The sequence below is a fragment of the Camarhynchus parvulus genome, chromosome 4, assembly GCF_901933205.1.
Source record: "Camarhynchus parvulus chromosome 4, STF_HiC, whole genome shotgun sequence".
Lineage (NCBI taxonomy): Eukaryota > Metazoa > Chordata > Aves > Passeriformes > Thraupidae > Camarhynchus > Camarhynchus parvulus.
Genome location: NC_044574.1, coordinates 11,306,816 through 11,333,506, shown reverse-complemented (window position 1 = coordinate 11,333,506; position 26,691 = coordinate 11,306,816). Strand labels below are relative to the sequence as shown.

At 39.8% G+C, this 26,691-nt stretch overlaps 1 protein-coding gene across 1 annotated transcript in view; it reads right to left on the bottom strand.

Moving 5' to 3' along the window:
- The window catches only part of ABLIM2 (actin binding LIM protein family member 2), a 112,040-nt gene that overhangs the window by 18,061 nt on the left and 67,288 nt on the right, over positions 1-26,691 (bottom strand). Inside the window, exons 12-17 of the mRNA XM_030947423.1 lie at positions 22,304-22,450; positions 17,712-17,832; positions 10,422-10,523; positions 9,052-9,105; positions 5,533-5,585; positions 4,796-4,928 (exon numbers count right to left, since the gene is read on the bottom strand). Of these exons, the coding sequence (XP_030803283.1) occupies positions 4,796-4,928; positions 5,533-5,585; positions 9,052-9,105; positions 10,422-10,523; positions 17,712-17,832; positions 22,304-22,450 (610 nt within the window). The remainder of the gene's footprint in view (positions 1-4,795; positions 4,929-5,532; positions 5,586-9,051; positions 9,106-10,421; positions 10,524-17,711; positions 17,833-22,303; positions 22,451-26,691) is intronic.

Sequence of the window (26,691 nt, the reverse complement as noted above, 5' to 3'; positions counted from 1 at the left end):
TTTTAGTATTAAGACTTTAATAAGAAAGTTTAAAAGTTAAACAATAGAAGAACAAACATGTGTGTAATAAACATTCCTGACTCCAGTACAGGACATTATGTAAAACTGGTGCAAAGAGTTACAGAAGTCAGATGGCTCGAAGAACTGAATGTACAATACTTCTTTCTGTCAAAATTGTTAGCAGTCTCTGTCCAAAGAGGAATGCAGGAAGAGAATCCAGACCCCACTGGATTAATAAATATCCTAAGGAGATTATTAGGAATAAGCATGCAGAAAGAAAAAGCAAAAGATGGATCAGCAGAGGGCTCAAAATGTGCTGAGATAAACTGAAAACAGCCAGAAGTCAAGCTGAGTTAAACACTGAAAATGATATTAAAACAAATAGCAAAAGTTTCTCCAGCTATCCAAATAAAAAGAGAACAAGGAAAGAAGAAATGGGATCACTGGGGGTTGCACTGTGTCAGTATTTAGCACTCAGCAAAGGTGAAAGACAACCCAGGTAGGGCTTGAGCACTGAAGGAGTATTTCCTCCAGGGAACACAAAGTGCAGTACTGAGCAAGGATTGAGGGTAGGCCAGCGAATGACTGTCATTGTGGGAAAAAAATTTCAAAGCACTGAATGTACTTAAACAAGGAGCAACAAGGCTCACATTGAATTGCAAACCAAATACCTCCTACCATTAGAGAAGGGCAACTACAGCTTTTATATTTAAGAGAGGAAAAATAACAAATCATTATGTGAATGGTAGTGCCAGCAGAGAGCAAAGAGTGAAATAATACCTGTGCAACAGAATGCCTGTATCTGCAACAAAACTCCCATCTCTGCTCCTGCCTGGAAAAAGCTGCTATGTTGGACATCAACGTGCAGATCAATCTTTTGGCCTTTTGGCTACAGAGAAGATGGGCGAGTGAGGTTTGCTCTGTCGCTAAATAACCCTCGGTCACCGAGGAACACTGCCCCAGGTTAAAGAGCGGTTGGCAGCAGAGCCAGGAGGGCGCGGAGCTGGCCCGGAGCTGGCGGGCTGAGCCGGAGCTGGCCCGGAGCTGGCGGGCTGAGCCGGAGCTGCACCGGAGCTGGCCCGGAGCCGCCCTGGAGCTGCCGGGCTGAGCCCTGGAACTGGGCCGGAGCTGCCGCGGAGCTGTTCCGGAGCTGCCGGGTTGAGCCGGAGCTGCACCGGAGCTGGCCGGGAGCCGCCCTGGAGCTGCCGGGCTGAGCCCTGGAGCTGGCCCGGAGCTGGCGGGCTGAGCCGGAGCTGCCCCGGAGCTGTTCGGAGCTGGCCCGGAGCTGCCGGGCTGAGCCCTGGAGCTGCCCCGGAGCTGTTCGGAGCTGGCCCGGAGCTGCCGGGCTGAGGCGCAGCCGCGGCGCCGGCGACACCGCGCGGCCGCCCGGAGCAGCGGAGCGCAGAGCGGAGCCCGAACGGCCCAAACACAGCACTGAGAGCCGCTGATCCAGCTCCCTTCCTCTGCCTGTGGTTAGACACTGTTTGAACAGCTACCCCCGGCAGGGGTATGGCTCCTGCTTTGTCCAGGCTGAGGCTGCCTCTCAGCACATCATGGACACATCAACAGCAGGAGTTACATGCCTTCCTAGATGCCTGCTTTCCTAAATACACAACACTTAAAGTCATGAATCGTGGTAAATGATTAGCTATTAAACATCTACATATACGGAAACAAGACCCACTTTCACAGGTGGATGTAAGGAGATACAAGCTCCACTCTTGCCTGTTGATTGCACAAGCTTGACACTGATGTGCTGTGTTGTCAGTTGTGTTCTTCTGGGCATTTAAGTAATGTAAAGTGGCAAAATTTCTTCTAGAGCAAAACAACCCTTCTCTGGTTCGCTCAGAAGCTGGGCAGAAAAATTCATGGCTTTTTGCTCAGTGTATCTGGAAACATCACTACCAATTCACAGCCTGCTAACTCCCTCCACTCTGTATGTAACCACTTGGCACCAAACCTATGCTTAACAAGTTTATTTTCTCTGATAGTCACTGACTATGCCACAGGGATGGGGCTGAAAGCCAGAGTTCTCAAGCAGAAGTGCAAAAGGTAGAGAAGCTACTCTTCTGCCTGGCGGCAATGACAGACTATAAATATTCAGAACTAAACAGGGAAACACTGAATAGAGAAGGAATTAATTAGGATGTCCACAGGTATTAAAACAGGTAAGCGAATAAAAGCATAAGGAAAGGAAAAGTGTAAATTTCAGGAAGATACAACTTCCTCAGTGTCACTTCTGTGTAGCTGCTAACTGGGTAATGGGGTCAACTTTCATGAGGGACAGAGAAATGCTGATAAAAAGCAATGGAAACTGAACCACAGAACCTATATTGGCACAAATGGGATATTGACCCTGACACAGAGGTGTGAATTATCTATTGCATTTCTAGTTTTAATAGTTCCACATTCCCAAGGTAATAAAAATATGAAAGAAGTGCTAATGGAGCAGAGGGACAGGTATAGCAACATTCTCAGGGGCAAAAATGAACACTATTATTTTGTTCCTGTATAACAGTTCTTGGTGTGCTACATACTTCTACCTGCTTAAAATCTGCACTTAAGGACTGGTCTCTCAAAACGTGTAGAAGAGCATCAGCTCTACTCCATAAAACTTCCAGACATACCCCATGTGTGTATGACAATGAAAGGTTTCAAAGGTTCTCATTTGTGGGCTATGATTTACAGATGTTCAGTCAGTGAGGTGGTCAGACTCGGTTTCCCCTGAACAGGGAATCCTGCAGTACACCTTGTGCACATGTTTGTGATTTGTAGTAAAGATTAAGTTATCAAATTCCTTTAAGCTAGACCAGTGAGACTGGTGATGATCTAAAATAAGTTTTCTTCTTTATCTTGTTACAGCCTTGTGACAGACTTTGTAGCATCTGTTTTCCCTCTTCCTTGCATAGCTAAGCCATAATTTCCTTAATATAAGTTGATGGAGCCAACTATCACATTACCAAAATGCCCACAACACTGACATCCTAGCCCTGCTGCCAGACATGCCTTGCATTGGGTGCATTCTTTTGGAAAACTGCTTCCCCAGCTTGCTTACCCTGGATGACCTGCTACTGCTGCATGGGGCAAAGTGGAGGAGGCAAGGAGAGGAACATCCCAGTTATTTCTTAAAATTCATTAAACTTATTTTCTGTCATGTATGTAACTTAAAATTCAGGCCCAATAGTAATGCTTCTGACTTGCTGAAATGTGTAACAAGAAATGTGTAGAACATGCTTTTGGTACTGACAGCTAGCATGGGCCAGTATTCAGTTACAGAATTATTCCCTTTCCCACCTGGAATATTTCTGTGACCTTATAACTGTGAGTGATAAAAAAAAAAGCCTAAGTTAATCTTTATGCATATCATGATAGAGAAGGAATGGCTCCATCAGTATTCAAAATACATAGTTTGTCTAAAGGACTAATTAGCACAAATGAAAAATCTGCTTGATACTGCCATCCTGTCTACTGAAAGTAGATATCATATAATAAATGGGCACTTTTATGAGGAGTGGGTTTTTGTGGTAAGGAATCTCTGCTCTCCAAAGAGACAACAGTTCATTTACACAGACAATGCTGTGTCACTGACATATTTTACGAAAAATCCCTTTGCCAGGATCTTTTCTCCTGAGAAGCTGGGAAGCTTCAGCTTCTCCATGTTTTGCCACTTTGGAATATGATTTGGAGAATTGTTTACCCAGCATGTGAATTGTTTTTTACTTGATGACCAACGACAGCCAGCTGTGTCGAGGCTGTGAGCAGCCACAAGATTTTATTATTCATTCCTTTCTTTGCTAGCCTTCTGGTGTCTCCTTTCTCCTTCTTTAGTACAGTTTTAGTATACCATTTTCTTTTAATATAATATAATATAATATATATAATAAAATAACAAATCAGCCTTCTGAAACATGGAGTCAAGATTCTCATCTCTTCCCTCATCCTGGGAACCCTTGAACACCACCACAATGCTGCTCCTTTCACTAAGAAACTAGAAATAGTTTCACCATCAAAGTATGGAGGCACTGAATGCTCTCAAGCCATGGCACAAAAGACAGATGGGTGTAGTTATGGCAGATGAGGCAGAGTGGAAATTTTCCAGGGTAGAAATCCATTTTGATTTAGGTGGAATGTACATGTTTAAGTATGTAGCTTGCTGTGTAGTCTGGCTGCAAAAAGCCTAGGCTCAGAGAAACTGCTTCAGTGAAGGACAGAGATAAGGGGTGGGGGAGACAGAGGGTGATAGAGACAGACAGAGACTGCTGTGAGAGCAGGTCAACCTGACCTAGGAATTCTTTCTGATAAAGAAGAACAAGCAAAAAATGTCACGTGAAATTCGTAAAAATGGATATGTATGAACCTATTGTGAAATTGTATGAATATGTATTTGAGAAGGGGATAAAAAGTGACCTGAAGTCCCCAGAAGTACGCATGTCACTTTAGGGGAATGATTCCCACATGCGTCCAGCGCTGTAATAAACATACCGGCTTTACAACTTTCACAGAAGTTGTGGAGTTTTGTTTTTCTGTGTGCCTGGGCTGCAGCACAGCCAGGGGCTGGTGCCGGGCGCACACAACCGGGCGCGAGCTACTCGTGTGCCTGGGCTGCAGCACAGCCAGGGAGCTGAGTGCCTGGGCTGCAGCCCAGCCAGGGGGCTGAGTGCCTGGGCTGCAGCACAACCAGGGGCTCAGTGCCTGGGCTGCAGCACAGCAAGAGGGCTGAGTGCCTGGGCTGCAGCACAGCCAGGGAGCTGAGTGCCTGGGCTGCAGCAGGAGCCCTGGGTGCCCCAGCACTCACGGCAGTACGGCATGGCCGTGCCCTCCTGCGCCCGGTCGCTGCTGGCGGTGAGTGACAGCGAGCGCGTCTCCGAGTCCGGGGAGTTGGTTCTGGTCTCCAGATCCCCTTTCAGGATCAGCCAGCTGCTCTTCAGCTGCAGAGAGGAAAAGGCTGTTATAAGATACAGGATTTAACACCTGGAGGCAGTTCTACCTCGGCTGTCTCACATGCCTTGAGAACTGCATGTCACTTAATGCTCACTGCCGCTTGTACCATCCTTTATCAAATTACAAAAGCTGACTACATGGTGAATTGGACATCACAGCTACCAGAAACTTTTAATTTTCAGCTGGGCTGAGGATAGTTTCTCTGTTCATGAAGCTGCCCACTGTGCCCCACTTTAGAAGATGCCCTCTGTCATTTTCTTATAATTAATCTGCTCTTGACATTTTTCCTCTAGGTTGATATGCACCCTCTGTCTGCAGGATTAGCTGAATCACCAATGTAGATATTGAGACCCAGTGAAAATCCATAGTTTATTGCTCTTAATCTCAATATCCCTGCTTCTCTTTAGTGTAGAATGTACATTCTAAACCCTTTGGGTGAGAGATTAAGCTTTTCTATGTCTTTTTGGAAAGACCTAAAAGTAGTAATGATTATTCAATTATTTAAAAGAATATCTTTATATATGAATGTGTTTTGAAAACCCGTTACTTCAAGAATGATCAATGCTTCCTTTTGTTCTTTCTGATCATTACCTTCTTACTGTCCTGGTCCAAGCTTCCATCCTCCCCTTCTGATCTTCTTGCTGCTGTAAGATTAAATTAATTTAAAAAATTTGAACAGAATGCATCTTATTTTTTTGTGTTCTGTTTTGACTGTAGTCATGTTCTGAATATTTTTAAGAGGGAAGAGAAAAATCAATTAAAAAATAGAGTTTGACAGAAAATTTGATGTACAGAGCTATGGTTTCACATAATTAACTGAAATAATCTTGAAAGTATTACAGTAATCCTAATCCTTCATAAATGCAGTGATTTCAGAGAATCTATTCCTGCTGGATTTTGAACCTGCATTTTCAGGAAGAAACTACTTTTGGGGAATGATTGGTGGGAAAAAGAATTGTACATCATTAACTTCGAGACAAATTTCTATGGCCACCACTCACGGGGAAGCCACTTCCCCCTCCTGCGCTACAATGACCATGAAAGTACAAGTAGTCACACAGATATTTTGTAGTCAGCACTCCTGGATCTCCTGGGATCCCAAAGAGGGCAGACAATCATGGTACAGAAAATTTTGAACAAACTTGGCATTGCCTCTTTTTAAAACATGCATGTGAGATTGTGTCAGACTCCAAAATTCAAAATTGTTGAACAACCAATTTTTATGACTGTATTTTCCTCTTCTGCCCATGTTGTCCTGTTAAAGAATGTTTCCCCAAAAATTGCTGACGTTTTACCATTGGGTTATTTCCTTGTAATTTTCCAACTTGCTGAGAAGAGAACTGAAAACCTGAAGCTCTTCATCAGATAGTTCCCAACCCCTGAATGTGTTTTTCCTTGTCCTTTATTTTCCCAGGGTATTGTTCCAGATACTGAGTTACACTTGAGAATCTTACAGAAAGTTTTGTGCCAAATGTCACACAATTTCAGGTAAGTTCTGAAAATTTGAGTCCTACTTGCCCTTGTATCCCTCTGGGTAGTTTGGGGAGAGCTTTAATGGTGCAAAACTGGAATAATGGAAGGACATAGCATAACTTTAGGGCCATGAGAAATGAATGTGACAAGGGAGTTGTCTGCAATGCCTAAGAAAAACGGCCCTGTGCAATGCAACGTAGACACAAAATGTAATTATTATTAACAGAAAGAGTACGATAATACAAAAGTTAAGGCTCAGATGAGATTCTTAGAGACAGAGATGGAAAGGAGAGTAAATTGCACCATTAGAAGTGCTGGAAAACTCCCAGCAAGCTGGGAAAAACTCTGTCCTCTTCAGTTCCCCAGCCATTATGTCTGCAGAGAATCTGCCCCGTGTCTAAACAACACAGGTGAAAGGCCCCACCAAAAGCATTTCAGTGTTATTCTGATCCAATTTCTGGTGCCACTGCACAGCTCACATCAAGATCTTAACTGGTTTTGCTGAGGAGGTGGTAGGTAAAAAACGACAAATTGCCATAAGGAAAATCTGTAGGTTAGAGGTGAAAGTCTGGAACTGTAGAGGATTTGGCTGCTTCCCCCCACTTCAATTTAGCATGGGGAAAAAAACCAAGCTGGGTTACAAAATGTGAACAGCATTATGAAAAAGGTTTTCACAGTTATAACATTCTGACAAGGGTATTTCCCCATGATGGCAAGCTGCTTCTCTGAGGAATAAAATAGGAAGGAATATTCAAATATGATGATGAATAAAGTCCCTATACTGCAAGAAGGACTTAAACCTGGTTCTCAGATATTTTGGGAGCACACTCTAAACCGTGAGTCAACAAGTTATTCCAGGTTATGTGTACAGATCTTGCTCTCATTAAATCAGAAATCTGTACAGAGGATCTGATGCATTTTTGGAAATTTTTATTTTTGTTTCAAAACACTGATGTTTTCAAAGGAAAAACACCTCATGCTTGATTCAAGATTTCTATTTAGAAGTTTCAAGAAAGTTCCACAAGATCTTGACAGCATCTGACTTCAAAGAGATGCAGAGGATTTACAGTCAAAATCAGTGAGGGCCATGAAGGCCAGCCCGTCCCGAGTTCCTGAGAATGCTTCATGTAACACATTGCTGGCAGATAAATCCAAGTGCCCTGAATTTCATCAGCACTGAGCATTAGCTTCACCACTGCAAGGGATACTCTGTTCTGCCATGAATCCCAATGCGATTTCAAAACTTTTTTAGTAACTTTGAATGATGTCCAAATATTTCTACAACACAAACACACATACACACCCATGCAGGCTCCTACACTCTTCACTTTCCAACCCCAGCTCCGAGCCTGATCTCTTGCATGTTCCATTCTTCCACCACCTTTTTCTCCTTCTGAAGTTGGTTGTTTATAAAAGAAACACAGAAGCTGTGGCTATAGCAAATCTGTTGGGTGCTGATGTAACTAAAACCTGTCAAACCAAATGTTTTGGAAGAGCTTCTTGCACTTCTTGTTTTAAAGAACATTTTTGTGCTTGTTTGTTCAAACTTGGTCTCTTCAACAAAGGAATGTTATCTGGCTGCTTTTCAGCATGAACTAGTTCAGTGTCCCATTAGCTTGAGGAGCTGAATCATCAGCTGCTCATGTATTCATGCTTTAGCTGGGAGTCCTTCCAGAACAAAAATTAAATATTTTTAAATTTGATATTAATTTGTATTATTTTTATTGGAAGGAAAGTTTATTGACTTTTGTTGTTGTTGCTGTTTCTGGATTTTACGGTTTTTGGGGATTTTTTAATTAGAGTAAATTATGTTGTGTCCTCTGGAAAAAAAGTATTTCCAACACAATCTTTCAGAATGCCTGTAATCTAGAAAAGAAAGTTTAAAACATATATTCTTGTTAACCTATTGAGATTGCTGACTTGCTACTTTAATTCTCTGCTCACTTCAGTGATTACGAGGACAACTCCACACAGCAGTGCAAAACTGACATAATCCAGACTTCGACAGACAGCACACTGATATAAAAATGCCCAGCCTGCAAATATAAAGCTGTTGCTTAGAATCCTCTTTGCAAACCAAAAGTATCTATAAAATTAAATTACACAGCCAGGATACAGGAAATCAGAGTCCTATCATCAGCTCCTGTAAATGAGTGAAACTATGCTGACATACACTAGATGATTGTTACTTTGCATTTGTTCATGATTTTTCCAAACAATATTACGATATTAACTTTTTTAGCTGTCTGTTTTTCTTTTTTTTTTTTTGCTCAGCCTGAGAAGTTACACTTAATGATTTATATTGAGGAGCAGCACAGAGAGGCAGGAGAGGGCAAATAGGGCATGGAACAGCAGTCAGAGTGTAGCACATCACTTTATGTGGCACTCATTATCAGCTCTGAATCATCACAACATGTCAAAATACCAGTATCCCAGTTTTGGAGAACTTACTGTATCCTTGGACCTCATGTTATACCAAATGCTATTTAATTTTCATGTCACTTTTTCTCCTTTTCTATTTAAGGTTACAGGGACATCATGAAATGCAAAGACTACAGCAAGTGAATTTGGGAGTCAATACACATTTTTTTGCAAAGACACATAGATAAAAGTGCAACAGAGAAAAGCAGACTGTACCATGCTGTTTGTAGATAGGAGGTTTCCTATAGATGTTATCTTTTACGCCAGTGTCTGAGGAAGAGGAAAGAGAAAGGAAAGAATGAAAGAGTAAGCAAGAAGTTCAGACCACACTGCTCATCTCCTCTCAGCAACCGTAACAATGCAAAAAACTTCAGCAAAAACTATGCATTCAGTCAGTGGTTTGCCATTCACTGGTTATTAAAAGAGAATGGAACTTTATCCACCATACGCTGAAAACCTTTATACCTACCTGTGCAACATATTCCCCCTAAGTCCCTCAAAATGCTCTAAGACAACTTGAGTGGCATCCATTTGGTGATATGTAGGTGGTTTCATCTGCACTACCAGAATATACTTCATAACCAGTAAAAAAAAAAAAAAACTGGCACACTTGCCACTATTGAAAATTCATATAGGAGTACAACAGACTACTACAACTGTCACATTTGGAAAAGGATTTTCTCTATTATTTATAGATAAAGTGTACATGTTCAGATATGAATGCTTATACTGGAAATACAAACTATTCTGTTAGGAAATCCTATAATTTGTCTTTACTTTGAATTGTATAGCTAACTTGGCCTTCCAGGAATTTTCTGGAAGCACTCAGAGCCACAGTCTAGGGTTCCCAAATCACATTGTACAGACATCAGATTTACTCAGTACTGTGGAGCAGAGCAGACAGAATTCCTAATTGTGGTCTGTTTACAGAAACATTAACCACAGAAGCTAAATGTGAATAAACAAAGGATTACAGTGAGGATGTAGATGTGTTTAGCAGTCAAAAAGCTAAATGGTGTGGATGTAACTTTAATGTGCTTGTTGACTGAACTTGAGAACAGTAGAATACATATACAGAGATTGTCACAGTAAACCCCTGCAGTTCTGAAGTCTACCAGCTTATTTTAAAGCTTATGTTACTATTACTTAAATTCAGATAATAGACTGATAAGAAAAAAAACAAAAAACCAAACAACAAAAACCCCTTCAGCCATTCCTCCTGCACACAAATTCAATACATCTTGCAGGTATGGCACTATAAATCATAGGATCTTAGAATCATTAAGGCTGTAAAAGACATGTAAGACCATATAGTTCAGACACTAACCCAGTGCTGCTGTAACTTTGTACTGCTGGTAACATTTTTATTCTGTTCCTTCTGTAAAGCAATTTTTTAACATATAGGTACATGAGCACACAGCTTTCTTTTATTTTTGAGATGAAGTTTAACAACAGATATTCACTTAGTAAACATTTTCTCTTTCTGCACTTTGAAATTCACAAATCAGTGCAAAGAAAAATACATTCAGAAGAGAACAAACAGGTGCTAGAAATTGAAGATCAAAAGCTAAGCAGTTAATGCCTACCTGGAATATGGAAATGCCTAGGAGCCTGCTGATAGACAGAAGGTGAAGATTTGCTGTCAGAGTACATGGATAAGCTTGGAGTGCTCCGACCACTTTCACTGCCTCCAAGGGGAAGAGCAAAGAAAGCAGATAAAAGAAAAATGGAAAGCAAAGTAGAGTATTTCAAGCATAAAAGCTTGTTCAGAATGACTTGTTAATCCAACAGTTTTAAATATATGTTTTTGTAAAATCCATTCTTTTTCAACATAGTATATTGGCTCAGACTCCTAACACCTCATCAAAAACTACTATCTGATAGATATCAGATTAAGATGCCCTACTTTGGAAGTGAAAACTTCTCTTTTAATGATGCTTTAAAAAAGAAAATCAAATGATAAGAACATCCAGAATCTTGCAACATGTTTTGCATAGCCTTAACTCAATAACCTATTGATCAAGTGTTTTAAAAGTTAAATGCTATGGCTCGTAGCCTGCCCCTGAAACTAATAATACATAATTCAGTAGTGTTTAAATTATCTCAGAGCAGGACTGGACCAAAACATAAACATTATGGTTAAGTCAAAAAATCCTGCATACATCAGTGACAAAAAGAGATGTTGAAATTTGGCTTTCAATTGCAAACTTTTCCCACAGGTAACATGCCACAGCATTTTTATGCAAACAAGGTTGGATTATCAAGTCATGGATCTATAATGCCATAGTCACTTCACCAGATTTCAAGATACACATAGGATTTTTCCATATTAATTTTTCCACTTTTTTTTTCCAATGTTTATTAGGTGCCATTCATCTCCTCACGGCTTATTTCCCTGAAGCACACTCTATGGCATTATAGTGCTGCTTGGCAAACAAAAAAGTAAAGCTCTACTTTTTTGGGACTTGTAAAATCCTTTTAGTTGACAGCACTGTTAAGCAACTGGAAGCAAACATGACATTTACTCTTACATCAAATGACTGTTAATTTGCTGTTATTGTTTTAGTGTGGATGAAGCACAAATTCAATGGCTGGTAATGATGATGTTGTAGCAGGATTCTCTGGGGTAAAGAAAGCGCAGCAGCTCAGGGCATGAGTTGTGCCTTCAGGAAGGGGATGTTCCATAACCACAGAGCTGCTGGGTTACCAGAGCTGGCAAGGCCATGCCTGTGGATGGTCTCTGCTGACACACAGTGGGGGCATGGCCACCCCACTGCCACCAAAGCCAGCCTTGCCATGCACCACTGAGGCCAAGGGGACAGTGCCACCGAGTTCAGTGGGAGCAGAGACAGGACAAACAAGGTCAGAACAGTGTGCTGTGTTATCTCATGACAATACACTGACTAATCCATCCTAAATTTTGTCTCTGTAGTGTTCACAGTAGACCAAAAATTAAAACTCAAAAGCTGTTCAGCTGTGACCACTCAGTGATTTCTTGTTGGAAAAGTGTAATCTGGGACGTTGAGAGATTGAAATTCCAAATACAGCTGCTGAGAGCCTATGGTCCTTCCAAAATATTAAGAAAAAAATATGGAATTACTAAGAATCTGGTGCATCACCACAAGCTTGCACTGTAAGAAGTCCTCAGACAAGAAACTAGACAGTTATTCAGTTTCTTGATTCCCACTTTGACCTTGGAAGGAAAAAAGTGGGGACAGGTTTTCACTCCACATTTATAAATTCCCTCTTTCTTCGCTGCTTGCTGCCCAGATTCCTGCCTATCTCTATTAAACAGAAGAACCCTCCATGTCACTGGTAGATATTTACTAAAATAAGGTCCATTACACCTCCAAAATTCTTAAAAACTTTGTAATGTCCTTCACTCAAATTAGATATTGTTGGAGTTTTCTAATTTAAACAGAGAATGAAAGTTCTCAAGCAATTTCCACAGTGTATTAATTCCTCATTTAATTAAAAATTAGCATATCATTAAAATGTCTATTCATGTACGATCTGCATGAATAATCACTTCATTGAGCAGTGACCCAAGGTGCTGGCACTGTACACACACAGAAAGTCATTCTTCAGACAGAGTAGAGTGTCAGCAAGGAATCAGGAGGAAGCATTAATTAAGAGGAATAAGCTTATAGGAACACAAGATATAAGTGCAAGTACCAGGGGGCAGGGAATCTAAAAATTGCTCAGTGCAAGGATCATCTGTGTGGAGCAGTTTGCAAAGCCATCACCTCTAACTTGCTCAAAAAAATGGAAGAATTAAGGATGAAATGATGGAAAAGGTTCTTCTTGGACTCCACTCATACAAACTGGTGCACATCTGAACTTTCATTCTGCCACTGATTCAGATAAACATGTGAGTAGTTATATTTCACATTTTGCATACCAAAGTAAGTGTTTAATAGTAAAGCAAACTGAAGATCCATGTAGAAAGTTAATGAGTAGGAACTACAGACAGCCACTTAAGCTAGGCTATAATTTAAATCTCTAAAATGAGACTTTGCCAATAAACGATTTCTTTCAAGGTTTGCTTAGTATAGACTGAAGAAGAACTTCAAATAAATTCTCAGAGAAAAGACAACTACCAGAGAGAGCAATTTTTCAAACTTTTGGGTTTGCCTTCTGCCATAAGCAGCCACAGGCTGTGATCATCTCTACTGATCAGTGAAGAGCAAAAAACCAGAATCTTGAACTCTTCCCTGGATGTTGTTTAACTTGGAAAGAATCTGGGAAGGCTTACTTTGAACTTGAGTGTAAACCACAAAAACTTCCTTGTGTCTTCTGGTTGCTGACAGGGCAGGCTGTACTTTTAACCCTGTGTGTGTAGAGCCAACTGACCAGGGCTCAGACCATGCTTCATTTTCAAGGAAAAGTATAATATTGTTTATATCTCCTGCTTAGTCGGCTTTTATCTTATCTGTGAGGATGGGAAAATTTATAGTAAATTATACTAAGAGCTGTCTAAGTTCAGAACTGAAGAACAAATAGATGCCACTGGTTGAATGAGGGAGCTGTCCAAGCCTACACACAAAACTGGGCCCTTTAATATCTTTGCCCATGGTGCATTAAATTAAAAGAAGCTTTCTGAAGTTTGATGACTAATTCTTTTCAAGTGTTCAAAGACAAAAAAAAGGGTTTTGGAAGCTGTGCTCCTGTGCTACAAAGGCAAGATAATTCCCACTAAGTTTTAAGCAAACATTTTGTCAGCACACTCAAAGACTCCATCACCTCAAGAGGAACTACCACACCAAGCATAGGTGCTTGGAATGTCACACCTACCACTTGCAGTGGCATAAATGGTGAAGTTTTCTTGAAGTGAGGTTGTCACAGGACTTATTTTGAAGACAAAAATCCTTAAAAGAGCACAACCAAATCATCTGCCTTCATGATAAATAACAGTTCATCCCATTACACTTCATGGGAGCTAGACTGCAGAACACTGATGGAAGCACAGGAACTGAGTAATCGTATTTGTCACTGGAAAAAATTATGAACCCTGTCATTCTCAGGAAGAACATGATGCAACCTCAATGAAATCAAAAGGACGATTTTGCTTGTCTTAATTTCCCTAGGGTAGTAATGTATCTGTCTACTGGAAGTGTAAAGAAATCTGTTTTATGACACATGTGGAGTGCTGGTTTTAAAAAGATTACTTCTAGTATAGTTAAGCAGTGTATTATTTTTGGATCTTATAACTGTTTTTTTTTTTAATAGCAAGATTTCACTTTCTTAAAACTGAAGTGGCAACATTAAGGCTGGTCTGGATACAAACCAACTATTGCTACAGTCCCACTCTTCCCACACTAACCACTTTGAAGAGAAAAAAAGAGCACATCCACATCATCAAAAGGCTCCTTAAGATAAAGAAAAAAACACATTCTGGAACTCTGAATTTAGAGACCTTGAAGAGGATGAAGCAAATCTTTTGACTTATTTTGGACAGAGACATTAACTCGCTGTAAACCAGTGAATAATCTATTCAACCTTGGCAGAGCTCAGGATTACCTACTTAGAAAAATTATAAAAATGTTCACCTGCCTCACAGGAACACTGTGAGGCACTGTAAAGTACTGCCTGCAAAATAGTTTAGCTCCTTGATAAAAAAGTGCCTCAGAATTGCAAAATATTATAATTTTGATCACTTTACTAATAATTATTTGGGCACAAGGAGGTACCACTTAACAACTCCTTTATCCAAACACCAGCACTTAATAATTTCTGCTGCTCTGAGAAACAGCAGGAAGCACTGAGCAGAATTTCATTTGCACAGGAGTGCTGCCAAGCAGCTGCCAACAGGACTTTCAGGAAAGGCTTTCCATACACTGAAATCATGTGCTGCAGCACACCAAAGAAGTTTCTCTCACTCAGTACATCAGGATGGATAATACCATCCAAAATGAGAGGACAGATACAAAAACAGTTCAAGCAGTGCCTCAGAGAATACCAGGGATTGTGCCAGCCTTTCAAGAAATGTGTGGGAGGCTGATTGCTTCTGGTTGTGGAAAGGAGCTTTGCAGGTAGCCTCTAAAACAACAACAAACAGTTTAATCTCATCAGCTCTTTCCTCCAAAATTTTCTCTCAAAGATCATATTTGGATGTCTCAAGCTTGATTCTGTTCCTGTTTATCCCAGTGAAATTCAGCTGACTTTGGGCAGCATCAGGGCCCCAAAAAAGATGTTTCAGTTATTATTCCAAAGGCAGTGAGTACCTGCTATTCACTTGAATGTGCAAGTCTGTCTCCTGCAGAGGGTCATTCCCTTCTCTTTACTGGTTACAGCCTCAAGAACAGCAGTTTTACTTTAATAAATCAGAGAGTATATGAGAGTCAAGGAACAGGCATTGAAAGTGTTTGCCATTCATGTGGCCTCACAGTTCCTATTGTTACTAAAGAAGGCAGATGTGGTAGGTGAATTCCTTCTCTCTCAGACATTTACCAACTGACTAAAAAAAAGCCTTTGCCTCAAAGGCTCTTGGCACTCCTCAGCACTGTCTCATCCAAAACACAGAGGTTGCTAGAAGTTAAATCCACTGCAAAAAAAACCAATGGCGAGGAGAACAGATTCAGTTAGTGCTTTATAAGATACAGCACAGAGTAATTGAGAGTCAGTGCAGCTGCACTGATGTAACCAGCTGTCATAAGTTTTGGCAATGCTACAAATGATATGAAGAATATATAAATGTAGGTTGGAAGGTTAGATAACTGATCATCCTGTGTTGTATCAAATGTATAAGTTTATTATACTATTTAGCATCACCAGAAAGGGTAAAGGTATTTTAGAACTAACAGACTTTTAAATATTTTCTTTCCTCAGTTTCATTATAAAAGCAAAATTCCTTCCCTCTATCCCTTTGAAAGACACTGAACACTCACTGAAAAAGCAAAAATAAAACACCCCATACCCACTCAGTTTGTAAAACTTACACAGTACATCAAGGAAGCATTTGCACAAAATTAAGACAAATTTTATCCAAGTGGAAGCCATGCTTGCACAGACATAAAAGTGAAACACAGCTGAATAAATCTACATTATCACAGCACGGTTTTGCATTCCTGGACCTTACCTTTGAAGAAAGGGATGTAATGATGTCTGAATGTAGATGTAAGGCTTGGGTGTTGGGGCAGGGAGATGCAGCTACTGGTACCAAGACTGTGAGTACCAGCTGGGGGCAACAGAGAGTAAGTGAAAATAAACTATTTAGTTCACTTACTGAAAGCCACAAATTACAATGCCATCCTTTTTTTCAGGAACATTTTCCTCCTGATGCTTAGAAAACATACAGTTTACATTTAAGTCTTCCTCCTTCTCTGGTTATTGCTAAAAACATGCCAGTGGCCACACCATGGGGTCAGCCAAGGGACAGGGGCTTTCTGCAGACAGAAAGGGCATCACCCAAACTGCTGTAAGGCATCATAAAATATTCCAGAAAAGGCACCACAAAAGGCATGGCTGTACTCAGGGGAAAACCTGCATATTAAAAAGCTGCAAGAGGGAATGAGAAATGCTCATAATGGGTCTGATGAAATGAAATGGGAAGAGCCTCTCTGTCTCTGCAGAGAACTGTGCCACGGGTGGGTCCAGTTCTCACTGTTGGCGCTGCACGCTGCTAGGATTTTGTTCACACTGCACAGGGCACTCTAGTGCATGGCTAATTTAAGTATCTGAAGAGACATCCTGAAGTTATTTGAGCTCTGAAAGTTAGACATGTGATTAAGTACCTTGAAAAATACTCTCAAGTCATCTCTGCTTTGCTGCAATGATGTCCTGATAACACAGTTTGGAGGATTAGTGGTAATTATTAAAAATGGTGATGATGAAGATTATCCTCTAAATTTCGATTTTATTTGGAATTCCTTTTGTCTTTCTCCTTGCTTTAACATTGTGCTACTGAGATGAGGTGTGACAGCTACCAGACCTTCAGCAGAGTTTAATCTCACTCTAATAGATTTTTTTATACTCCATCTCACTTCCATTTTGTCAAAGACTTTGTGTAGTACAAATATTCAAATCCTGTAAAAACTGTTTCTGTTACCTCTAAAATCTTCATTTCCCCTGGGAAGATTAAGAACTTGCATATTTCCAAACTAGTTTAGAATTACAATGTATCCCCAATGAAATTAAAAGACAACAAAAAATAATATAAATGCTCTGTGTTCTTCACCTAAATGATGGAGTAGAGAAAAAATACAATCAATTTTGAGCAATTTCACAGATTATTTCCAAGGATAAAACGCTGTACAGAGCCCAAATATGAATGGGGTTTTATAAAGCATTCTCATGCAAAGGTGAAACAGAGATGATCCCTCCTGTCTGTGTGACCAGAGCACCAACACAGCCGCTACTACAGCCCAAAGCTGCAAAAAGCACTATGTAAACTTCTCAACTAAAGCAACTTGGCCTTCAAAATTCAGCCATCAGAACTGGTCATTCCTCCAGCTCTTGCACTGTGGAGAGGGGACATGAACCATGACCCTGTGGTACAAGAATGTAACACAAAGTCACTCGATCTCCCTCCTGGCTTTGTGGGCACTCACTGCTACTGTGCCACACCTTGAAAGAACTGTGGAATGAGTGTGCATCTTCAGGCAGGATGAGACCAGGATTAAGCCCCTTAAATCCTCCTATCTTGTGTCTACGTAGAATCAATTTTTTGTAAATGCCTGGTTTTGTTTTCTTGGATGTATGTTCCTGAAGCACTTGTTTCCTTTCTCCCCATGGAACTTGCTTTTCACTGTAAATAAATCCCTGCAATGAACTGCTATTCCACCTTAAACCCCTGACTGCTGAAGTCAATTCTACTTACAACATAACACAAAGTAATGGAAAAATCTAGAGAATAAGTAAGGCTGCTTCTGGATTACCTGGTCTGCTGTAATGCTGAGGAGAATGGGAGGTGGGGGTGTACCGACCATAGCCCAAGGAGCCAGCAGAGCTAGGACTTGATGTCCTGTACTGCTTGAAAGATCTGTCATCTTGGTCACCCTTGGAGGAAGAGAGAAAACACATGTTATTAGGGAAGAGAAGCAACTTCTCAAACAGACAGAATATGCCATCTCATGTGTTTCTGTGCTGTGTAGATGGGAGTCGTGCTGCCCTAAGATTCCATGCAATCCTAATGAAATAAGGTGGCTTTCAGCACCTCCACCTGCAGAGTGACTGAAAGAGCTCTGCCAAGTACCAAAGAATGGTCATGTTGCAAGGAAAGTCAGCAGAGACATAAATTTAAAATTACAATTTAATTTGAAAAATGTTGCTTCAGGACAGTGTAATTTCCTGAACAAATGAAATTGGGTGGAAGATGAGCTCAGGTCAGCATGACAGTATTATGGTCACTTTGTATCCATGTGAATAGATGCATAATGGTTGCAGACAACACAAAAATCAACATTTGCTGGTTTCACTACATCATGAAACTGATTGTGTATAAATTGCCCAGTGTGCCACACTGTAGCATGGTCATTACCTAAGAAACCCAATATAAACACATCAGCATTAATACTGCATCATTGTACAGCGCCATTCACGCAATCCAATTCCCACTAAACCCTTGGCTTCAACCAGTCAAAACCATGTACACACCCTCCAAGCCTCTGATTTTCAACAGCGAGTAAAACTGCAACTGCAACTTGCAAGTTGCAAGGGTCTTCCTAACAGTAAAAGCACAACTGAGTCAAATAGATAGGGAAGCAACTTTGTATAAACTTGCTATAAAAGCAAATTCAAATTTCTCCTTTTTAAAGACACGTGAGAATTGGCTTAAGTTCATATTAGAACAAATGAATGTAACTTGCAGATGCTCTTTTATGGAAAGCCATACTCAAAAAAATGCTTCCCCTCTCCTGTTCCAGTAGAAAAGAGTGAGGATATCCTACACTGTGACAGTGTCAAGTGACAAGTGTCAGTCACTTATCATGAATATGGGGATGCCTTTAGGCATCTGTGTGATTCCCACTGGATCATTCATGATTTAAACAAACTGTACATCCTATTAGCCCTATCATCATCTCCCAAATTCCTATCAGGACAACGTAATTATGTCCATACATTAATCTTTACATGAATTTGGCTTCTCTGGGACTATCCTTGACTCTACAAAGATGTACAATATTCTCACATCTTCAGGTTTATCCTGTGGACAAGACATGCTCCGTCCCTTCAACGTCACCCCAGACCTACCAGCCACATTTTCAAAAGTGGAAAATCAGTTTAGTATAGTGGCCAGCAGCATTATTGCTTTAACATCCAGTTCAGAAGCAGTTTTACAAAAAGCAAAGAACAACTGATGCCTTCCCAAGCATGCAGTGCTCTGTAGGAATTCTGCCACCAACTCCTCTCAACATCCAGCTCGAGGTGCTTCCTTCCCCCTGTACCTACATTGTGTAATACCCACTCTAACCTTTGGGGAGAGATTTACAAGCAGCATTGCAATGGCTCTACATGTCTTGTAATGATATTTAAATATCATATGAGTGTCAGCTTATGGTCTGTGATGTGTCCAATTGTATGACACAGTGGAACTTTCCTCTAACAAAAAATCCCTGCAACAAAACTGGTGACAAGTTTACAGATGATGATGATGCCCAAGCACCTGATCACAGATTCCTTAAAAAGAGACAGCAAGCACAGAGAAGCTGGATAACATGGGAGTATACACAAATCATGGCAGTCCCAACCTCCACACCAGTATCTCTTCTAGAACTTAATATTGGCAGTTTGGTAACTGAATTTAAAGGATATTGTTATAATCTTACAAAGCATCAGTTTTCATATTGTTTCAGACCTTACCTTTGTGTACCTTGTGTCTCTGCAAGGAACAGTCAACCTAGTCCATGTCACCAAATATTACATGAAACATGCTTTTATTTTTAAATTATCAAAAAAATTACATCCATACTGGTTAACTTCTCTGTTAACCAGATCTTAAAGTCTTTAATTCTCCATGATTACCAAAATTTTGCAGTGCATAAAATTGGGATAATGGAGAAAATAGCCAGACCCATGATATGGAATTGAGTTACTATCTGGGAAAATACATCAAATGCTTTCACTGCTTCCAAAGTGATGCTTCTTGAAACAATGACTAACTTAATTAATGCACATCAAAATACACAGACCTAGAAGTTCAGGTATGTGCAAATGACTTAAAAGTAGGTGCACACAAATAGTATAAGTAGTTTAACTATTTGTGGAATAAAAAAATGAGAAGAATAAAAGAAGAGAAATCTATGCCGAGCACTAATTTGAATCAGCTCACACTGGCAGCTTTAAATGTGAACATAAATCATATTTCCCAATATAATTTATTCAGTAGAGCTTGAAGAAGTGACCACCATACAACCTTTATTTTGGAAAGCAGAAACATGGATGACAGTGGAGACAGATGCATACAGATGACAATCCAGAAGCAGAGCACATACTGAACACAAGTAACACTCTGAAAATCATAAATTATAAACCCCATGCACTGTAGAGGCAAGGGGCAAACCCCACATTTCAGACACTGCTGGTTATTAATATGACCAGGTTAATGCATCACAAAATGGGTCAGAAGAGGAGAACAAAGGCACTGGGGATTACCTCAGTAGGTGTTGGAGAGAGCAACTGAGGTGACTGCAAACAGCAACACACAACAAATTAGTGATACAAATTCATGCATGATGTTACTCGTGAGAAGAATTACTCTTAAAATATCACTATCCATGTATAACACATGATACAGTTAGGAAAAACACCTGTCAATTAAGTTAGGGCAATTTTGTTTATTATCTGTTTTGAATTAAGTACATAAGAACTAATATATAAAAATCTCTATATTTGTCTTTGAGTGATTTCTCTACTACAGAATCCTGGGGTCTGGTGAGGCCAGTCCTGTGGCACAGAGAAGGGCAATAGGGAACTCCCAGTTAAAGCAACTGCCTGAAACTACACACAAGCCCTAATTAAATCTGCATTGAAGGACCTCCAAAATCAGGACTAGAACTGACAGTTTTAAGGGAAAGGAAAATGCCTGGACTATTTATTTTCAATTAAACATCATGTAATCTGACAATCTGCTGTTCATTTTCCTTTCCAAACCAAACACTATGTTTGGTTAGTTGAGCAAATAGACTGAAAGTATTGCAGCTACAGGTAAGAAGTCAGCATGCTGAAATTTGGAAGACAGGAGTTTTTTCCCCTGGTATTATCAAGTCTAATAAATAGTTGGAGCACCAGGAAATATGTTGGATTGCAAACACAGTCCATGTTTGGTCTGTGCACCTCTGCCAAGCCTGATGTCACCAGGCACTTGAGGAGGGCCACAGCCATCAGCAGTACCAACAAATTTTGACAGAGAAAGGAAGTGATTATGCTCCACAGGTTTAGGGTGAGGCAGCAGCTTTCAATTTTGTGAAATCAGAAACCTGAATGCCATTTAAACCCTTTACCAAATACAATTTAATTATTTTTAATACTTTACAATGGAGCTATCATGGCTCAGCACTGTGCAGAGAGGGCTTGGAAGAAAGCCTGCAAAACCTAACATATGCACTGCCCTTCACCTGACAGTGGTACTGAGACCTTAGTGGTACTGATTAGGTGTAAAAGGTGCAAGTCATTGCATGACTAGGGCATAAATATCATGACCATTAATTATAGCATTTATTTCTGCTCATTCACTGACACCTGAAGAGAACAAAGCAGACTTCCATGCTGGACTTTATGTATATTGCTCATATCTAGCATATTGTAAAGGTTTAATTTGTAAAAAATTAGCTAAAATTATAAAAGCAATCAGAAAGTCAAATGAATTGCAGGTATGTTCAGAGAAGAAAAGCTAACTTGCATGACAGGAGTTATATACAAGTATGTTTCACGAAGCCCAGAATTAGTTATTAGTTTGTTAGTATTGTGTTAAATTAGATTTCATTAGCACAAACTGTATCATATTAGCTCTGCATATGAAAAGGCTGAAGTGCATGCATGACATGAGGATGAAGTTAAGTAAGAGACAGTTGAAAGAAATTCATACACAGGAAAGTGATACCATTGTTTTGTTACCAAAATTACATGGTACACTTTGATTAAAAAAAAATCATGAAAAGACATTTGGTTTTGCTTCTCATTTTTGCATTATAATTAGCAATGACTCTTGTTTCCTACCGCATGCAGAACTACTCCCATGGAAAAACATTTTAACTACATGTCATCTCTTTAAAAAATGATCACAGAAAGCAATGTTCTAATTTCTACAAACTAAAAAATGAAAATAACAGAAATTAACATCTTGGGTTTGGTTGTTCTCTTTTTTTTTTAAGTCACTGGCAATGAATGGATGACATGACTCAATTAAAATTAACTAGAGCTATAAAAGTTACATTAAAAAATTATGCACATTAATAGTCTTTGGCAACATGTTCAATGATGCACATAAAACCTGAAACTCAGAGTAAAAAAAATACCCATGTTTCAGTACCTCCCCGTAACTATGCCTGTCATCTGAAGAGTAACTGATATATGGAGAATAGGAGATCATATCTGGGCGGTCAATGTTATAGATGGCTTTATTTTTAGGAAGAGCAGCCAAGTCCCTGTAGTCAAGAATTTCATCTCCAAGCTTTGCCTAAGAAAAGGAGGAAAGAAAGCAGTGAGAATAAGAAAGAATATGAGCAGGATGCAATCAGACAAGGACAGATAAATGTAGGTAGAAAAGTCATAAGCATAATAAATCACTTTTTTTTTGTTTGTGAACATTTAAATCTCTTGTATTTACTACCCTATGCTAAATATTAATTCTGTTTTCTTTTATATACTGTTGACTTCTACCTTGTCACTGGCATTTGGCTAACAGGAGTAGCATGGTATCATTCCAATTCCCTGGTTATATCCCACTTAATCCTGGATGCACAAACAGATACAGGGGACAGATATTTTAGTCTTTTTCAGGCAAAACACACTGAATTTTGAAGTGGGTTTGGTGTGCAGAATCCCCCTGCTGTAAGCAGTAACGAATAATCAAATACGTATTTCCAGCATTTACTCTCCAGATGCTGAAAAGCATTAATCAACTCTTTGATCTTTCCCATTCAGTTGTGCCCCACAGCTTCAGCTCCTTTCCTGACTCTGTCTAAACAGCCCTTAAATATGGGTCACAAACCAGCAGATGATGGATTTGCACCGTGGAGGAAGATCACAGATGCCACTCAAGTAAAGTTCAAATCCTCTCGTGAGACTCACACAACCAACAGAGGGAAAGGACTCTGCTGGTCCCTGTTCTCCTCCTACTACACATATTCCAAAAGAGTAACTTATTATCAAGCTGCCACATTTGCACAGATTACCCTTGGGATAATTGCACCAAAACTGTCTCCAGCACATACTGTGTTGTAGATATGATGACAAGTTGGCCACACTGAGAGTGGAGAAATGGGCAGCATAATGGTCTCATTCCAACTTCAAGTTTTGCAGAAGGATAAGATCTTTGTTGGCAACAAAATGATGAGTGAATCTTGCTGTGCTCTGAAAATCTCAGTATGATCAGCTATAAAACTGTAATAATGTTTTCCACATGCAAAAATACAAAAGTATCCAGGATTTATGTGTGCAGTAATTCTGTTTTTTCTTAGTATGAGCTAAGAAAAGTTCAATAGATTTTCCAGGGAAGTTTTCTATCAGGTTAATAATCCAAGAAAAATTTAGTCTGACAACTTCTAGTTACCCCTTCTTCTAAAGCAATGCATGAATTTCTGCAAACATAAACTGCATGAAAAGAAGATTGCTCTTGAATATGTAAGCAGAACCAAGGTGCCATCTCCAGCACATATTCCCATCCTCAAAACTAATGAAAAAATGTGTTTTAACCAAGTACATGATTCCTCAGCCATCTAGAGATCTCATTCTCTTTGCAGGTCCTTTAAGAAGCTAAAGAGCAATGAAATTGCCCCTTAATGAAAGGAAGTCCCTCCCTGCTGAGAAGGCAGCAGAGCTCTGATGCAGAGACAGGTAATGCAAAGGTGAAGAATCCATCTGTCCCAGAAATACTTTGGGCAGCATTATACCTACAAGGAAGGCCAAAAAGGCTGTGATTTCAGTTAAGGTATCCAGGTTTTTGACCATTATTACAGTGAATCCAAAGTAATTCAGAAGTGGGAATATTTAAATGTGAATTACAGTAATTTTGGCTCTCTATCTAGATGTGCAACTTCCCATTAGATTTCGGATGTCAGAGGAGTAAAACTTAACATGTTATGTAATTCCTTTCAGTTTAGATATAACACAGGGGGCAAATTTGGATGAAGAGACACCTTAGGGATACAGTTGCTTTCTAAACACTCAATTCTTCAAACATTGAGTCTACACTGTATTTTTATTTTATTTGTTTCACCTACATTCAATTATGTGAATGGAGTTCAAATCAGCTCAGGAAAGCTCAAATTACAGCTGAGAGGCTTCAAGCCATTTCTTCAGTAATTTGGTATTTAGGGTTCTGGTAAAACCATGCTCTAAGTATAAAGTATCTGTTTCATTTGGAATATGTAATTTTACAAACATATAATTGTGAATATGATCCGTATAAAAATATAGTGTGATTTCTATTCCTTGTATGAGAGCACACATAACACAGCTATGTAAACTAATGTAAGCCTTCCAGTTGGATCTATTAGCTTGGAGCACCTAATTCTGCCTTAATAAAATTAAGCAGGACTTTTTAAAAAATCTTATTTAGTGGCATAATTTAGAAATCAACAAATTTTTAATCAGGAACTGTGAGTGACTGCCAGCACTAGGGCAAATTTCAGTCTGAATATAATGAAGTCATCCCTACAGGTCATGAAAAGATGCCCATTTCCTTCAAAAGGCACTGGCCTGCGCCCTCTCCCACTGCAAGACACCAAATTCTGTTATCACTAGATGAAGAACAAGTGGTATGGCTTTAGTAAAGCATCTGTATGAGGCACATTCACATTTCTGTCAAAAAAACCTTTTTTCACCTTTCCTATGTGACCACACCACCATAGCCCAGAAGCACAGCTGCCCTGCCGTGGGGTGGTGCCCATGATGATGTTCAGCACTGCTCTGACCACATCAAACTCACAGTTCCTAAGATGGAACTGTTTTCTCTAAACTCTTCTGTCCATGAAATACTCCACAGAGCTCACCAGATGGTAAGGACAATTTTACTACAGGTTTTATGATTGGATCTATGCTACTGCGGAAAACTGCTGCCCTGTGTGCACCATCCCACCCTGCTCTGCCTTCTATATTAGTATTAGAAGTCATGTAGACAGTTTGGGGTTTTTTTGCCTCTTTGGTTGTCTGGAGGTTTTTCCTGAGTTATTGTTTAGCTCAGTCTGGCCTCAAATTTGACTGCATATCTCTGGGTACACACTGGTATTAGCAGCAAAGGGGATGGGAAGGCACAGCCAGAGAGGGACAGGGCCACACGTGGGTGGGACCTTCCTTTCAGTGGCAGCAAGAATTTAGGTTTGGCAAAAGCAGCCACAAAAGCACACAAGGCAAATCTTGAGCATGTATGTCATAACACTCCTGTAACAGAAAACACACGTAAAAACAGATAGCCAAGGGACCATTGTGATAATATAGAAGTCACTAACATGTTTTTAATTCTCTTTACTTTCCTGTTTGTGAAAGCCGAAATAGGATTGATTCAATCAATCAAAATCAACTTTTGACAATTAAGCAGTGAGAGATGGGACAGATAGAACAAGAACTTGCACTCTTCTGGGCCATCTTTTTTTTCTGATTGACTCATATTGTTAGACAACTTTATTCTTTCCCAGTCCCACCTGTATATTACAGTAAAAACATCAGGGTTGTGTGCTGATTTAATGATAGCCTATAAAAACAAACAAAGAAACAAAAGCAGAAAAGGAGCATGGAGGTTCATCCTTGACTTTTAAGAGCCAGTGAAGCATGTTTAAAGCTGTAACACAAACATCAATAAAAACAGTGTCATACTGCAGTTAGATAAATGTCTCTAAAAACATAAACCTTGGGAGAATTCTCACACTTAAAAACATAATGAGATGGTGCCTGCCTGAAAAAAAGAGCTCATCTGGCCAAAGAAAGTGCTTATATGATAATAGGCACCCAGCACAATGAACTGTCTTCACAATGACATTTCTTGGCTGGTATTATAACACTGCTATTCAGCAGCACTCACAACCACTGATCAGCATCTAGAGAAGGGGCACTTGTTCCACTGCAGGTTCAATCTTACTCAGATAAAGCCCATATTGTATTCAAAATAACTTTTATTTGAGTAAAAAAGACAAGTGTAGATCCAAAGTACTCTTTTACTTGTCTCTATGTAGGAGATAAAAGCCCTTAGCATTTGTATAATAACCTGTCTGGAAGTCAATTGCATCTCCAGCAAGTTTCTCACTACACGGCTCTAACTGATGAGGATGACCTGCATACCTGAGGGATACTTGGCCAGGAGAAAGAAAAGCCCTGAAAATGCTGAAGCCCTGCAAGAGATATCTGTATGGATCACACCACATTTGCATTTTTTATCTATTGCTGGTAGCCTTGAGAATTTGGCCATGAACACTACACTACAGAAATTTTGATCTTGTATTAAAAAAAAAAATCCTAAGATTTTATTGTACTTGTTATTTTAAATTCTCTCAATGAGCTTTTCAGAGTGCTTCATAAACCACAAACACATCAAAGTCCTCTGAGTGAGGGACTGGCATCTGGCACGGGCAGAGTCCTGCAATCACACACATGAGAGTTCCCATAAGCAATCTGATGCAGGCTCAGGAGCTCAATTTAAACAAGCTGGGCTCAAATCTAAGCTTGTAATCTACCTGTGGGCTATACTGTTTACCTAAACTTTTC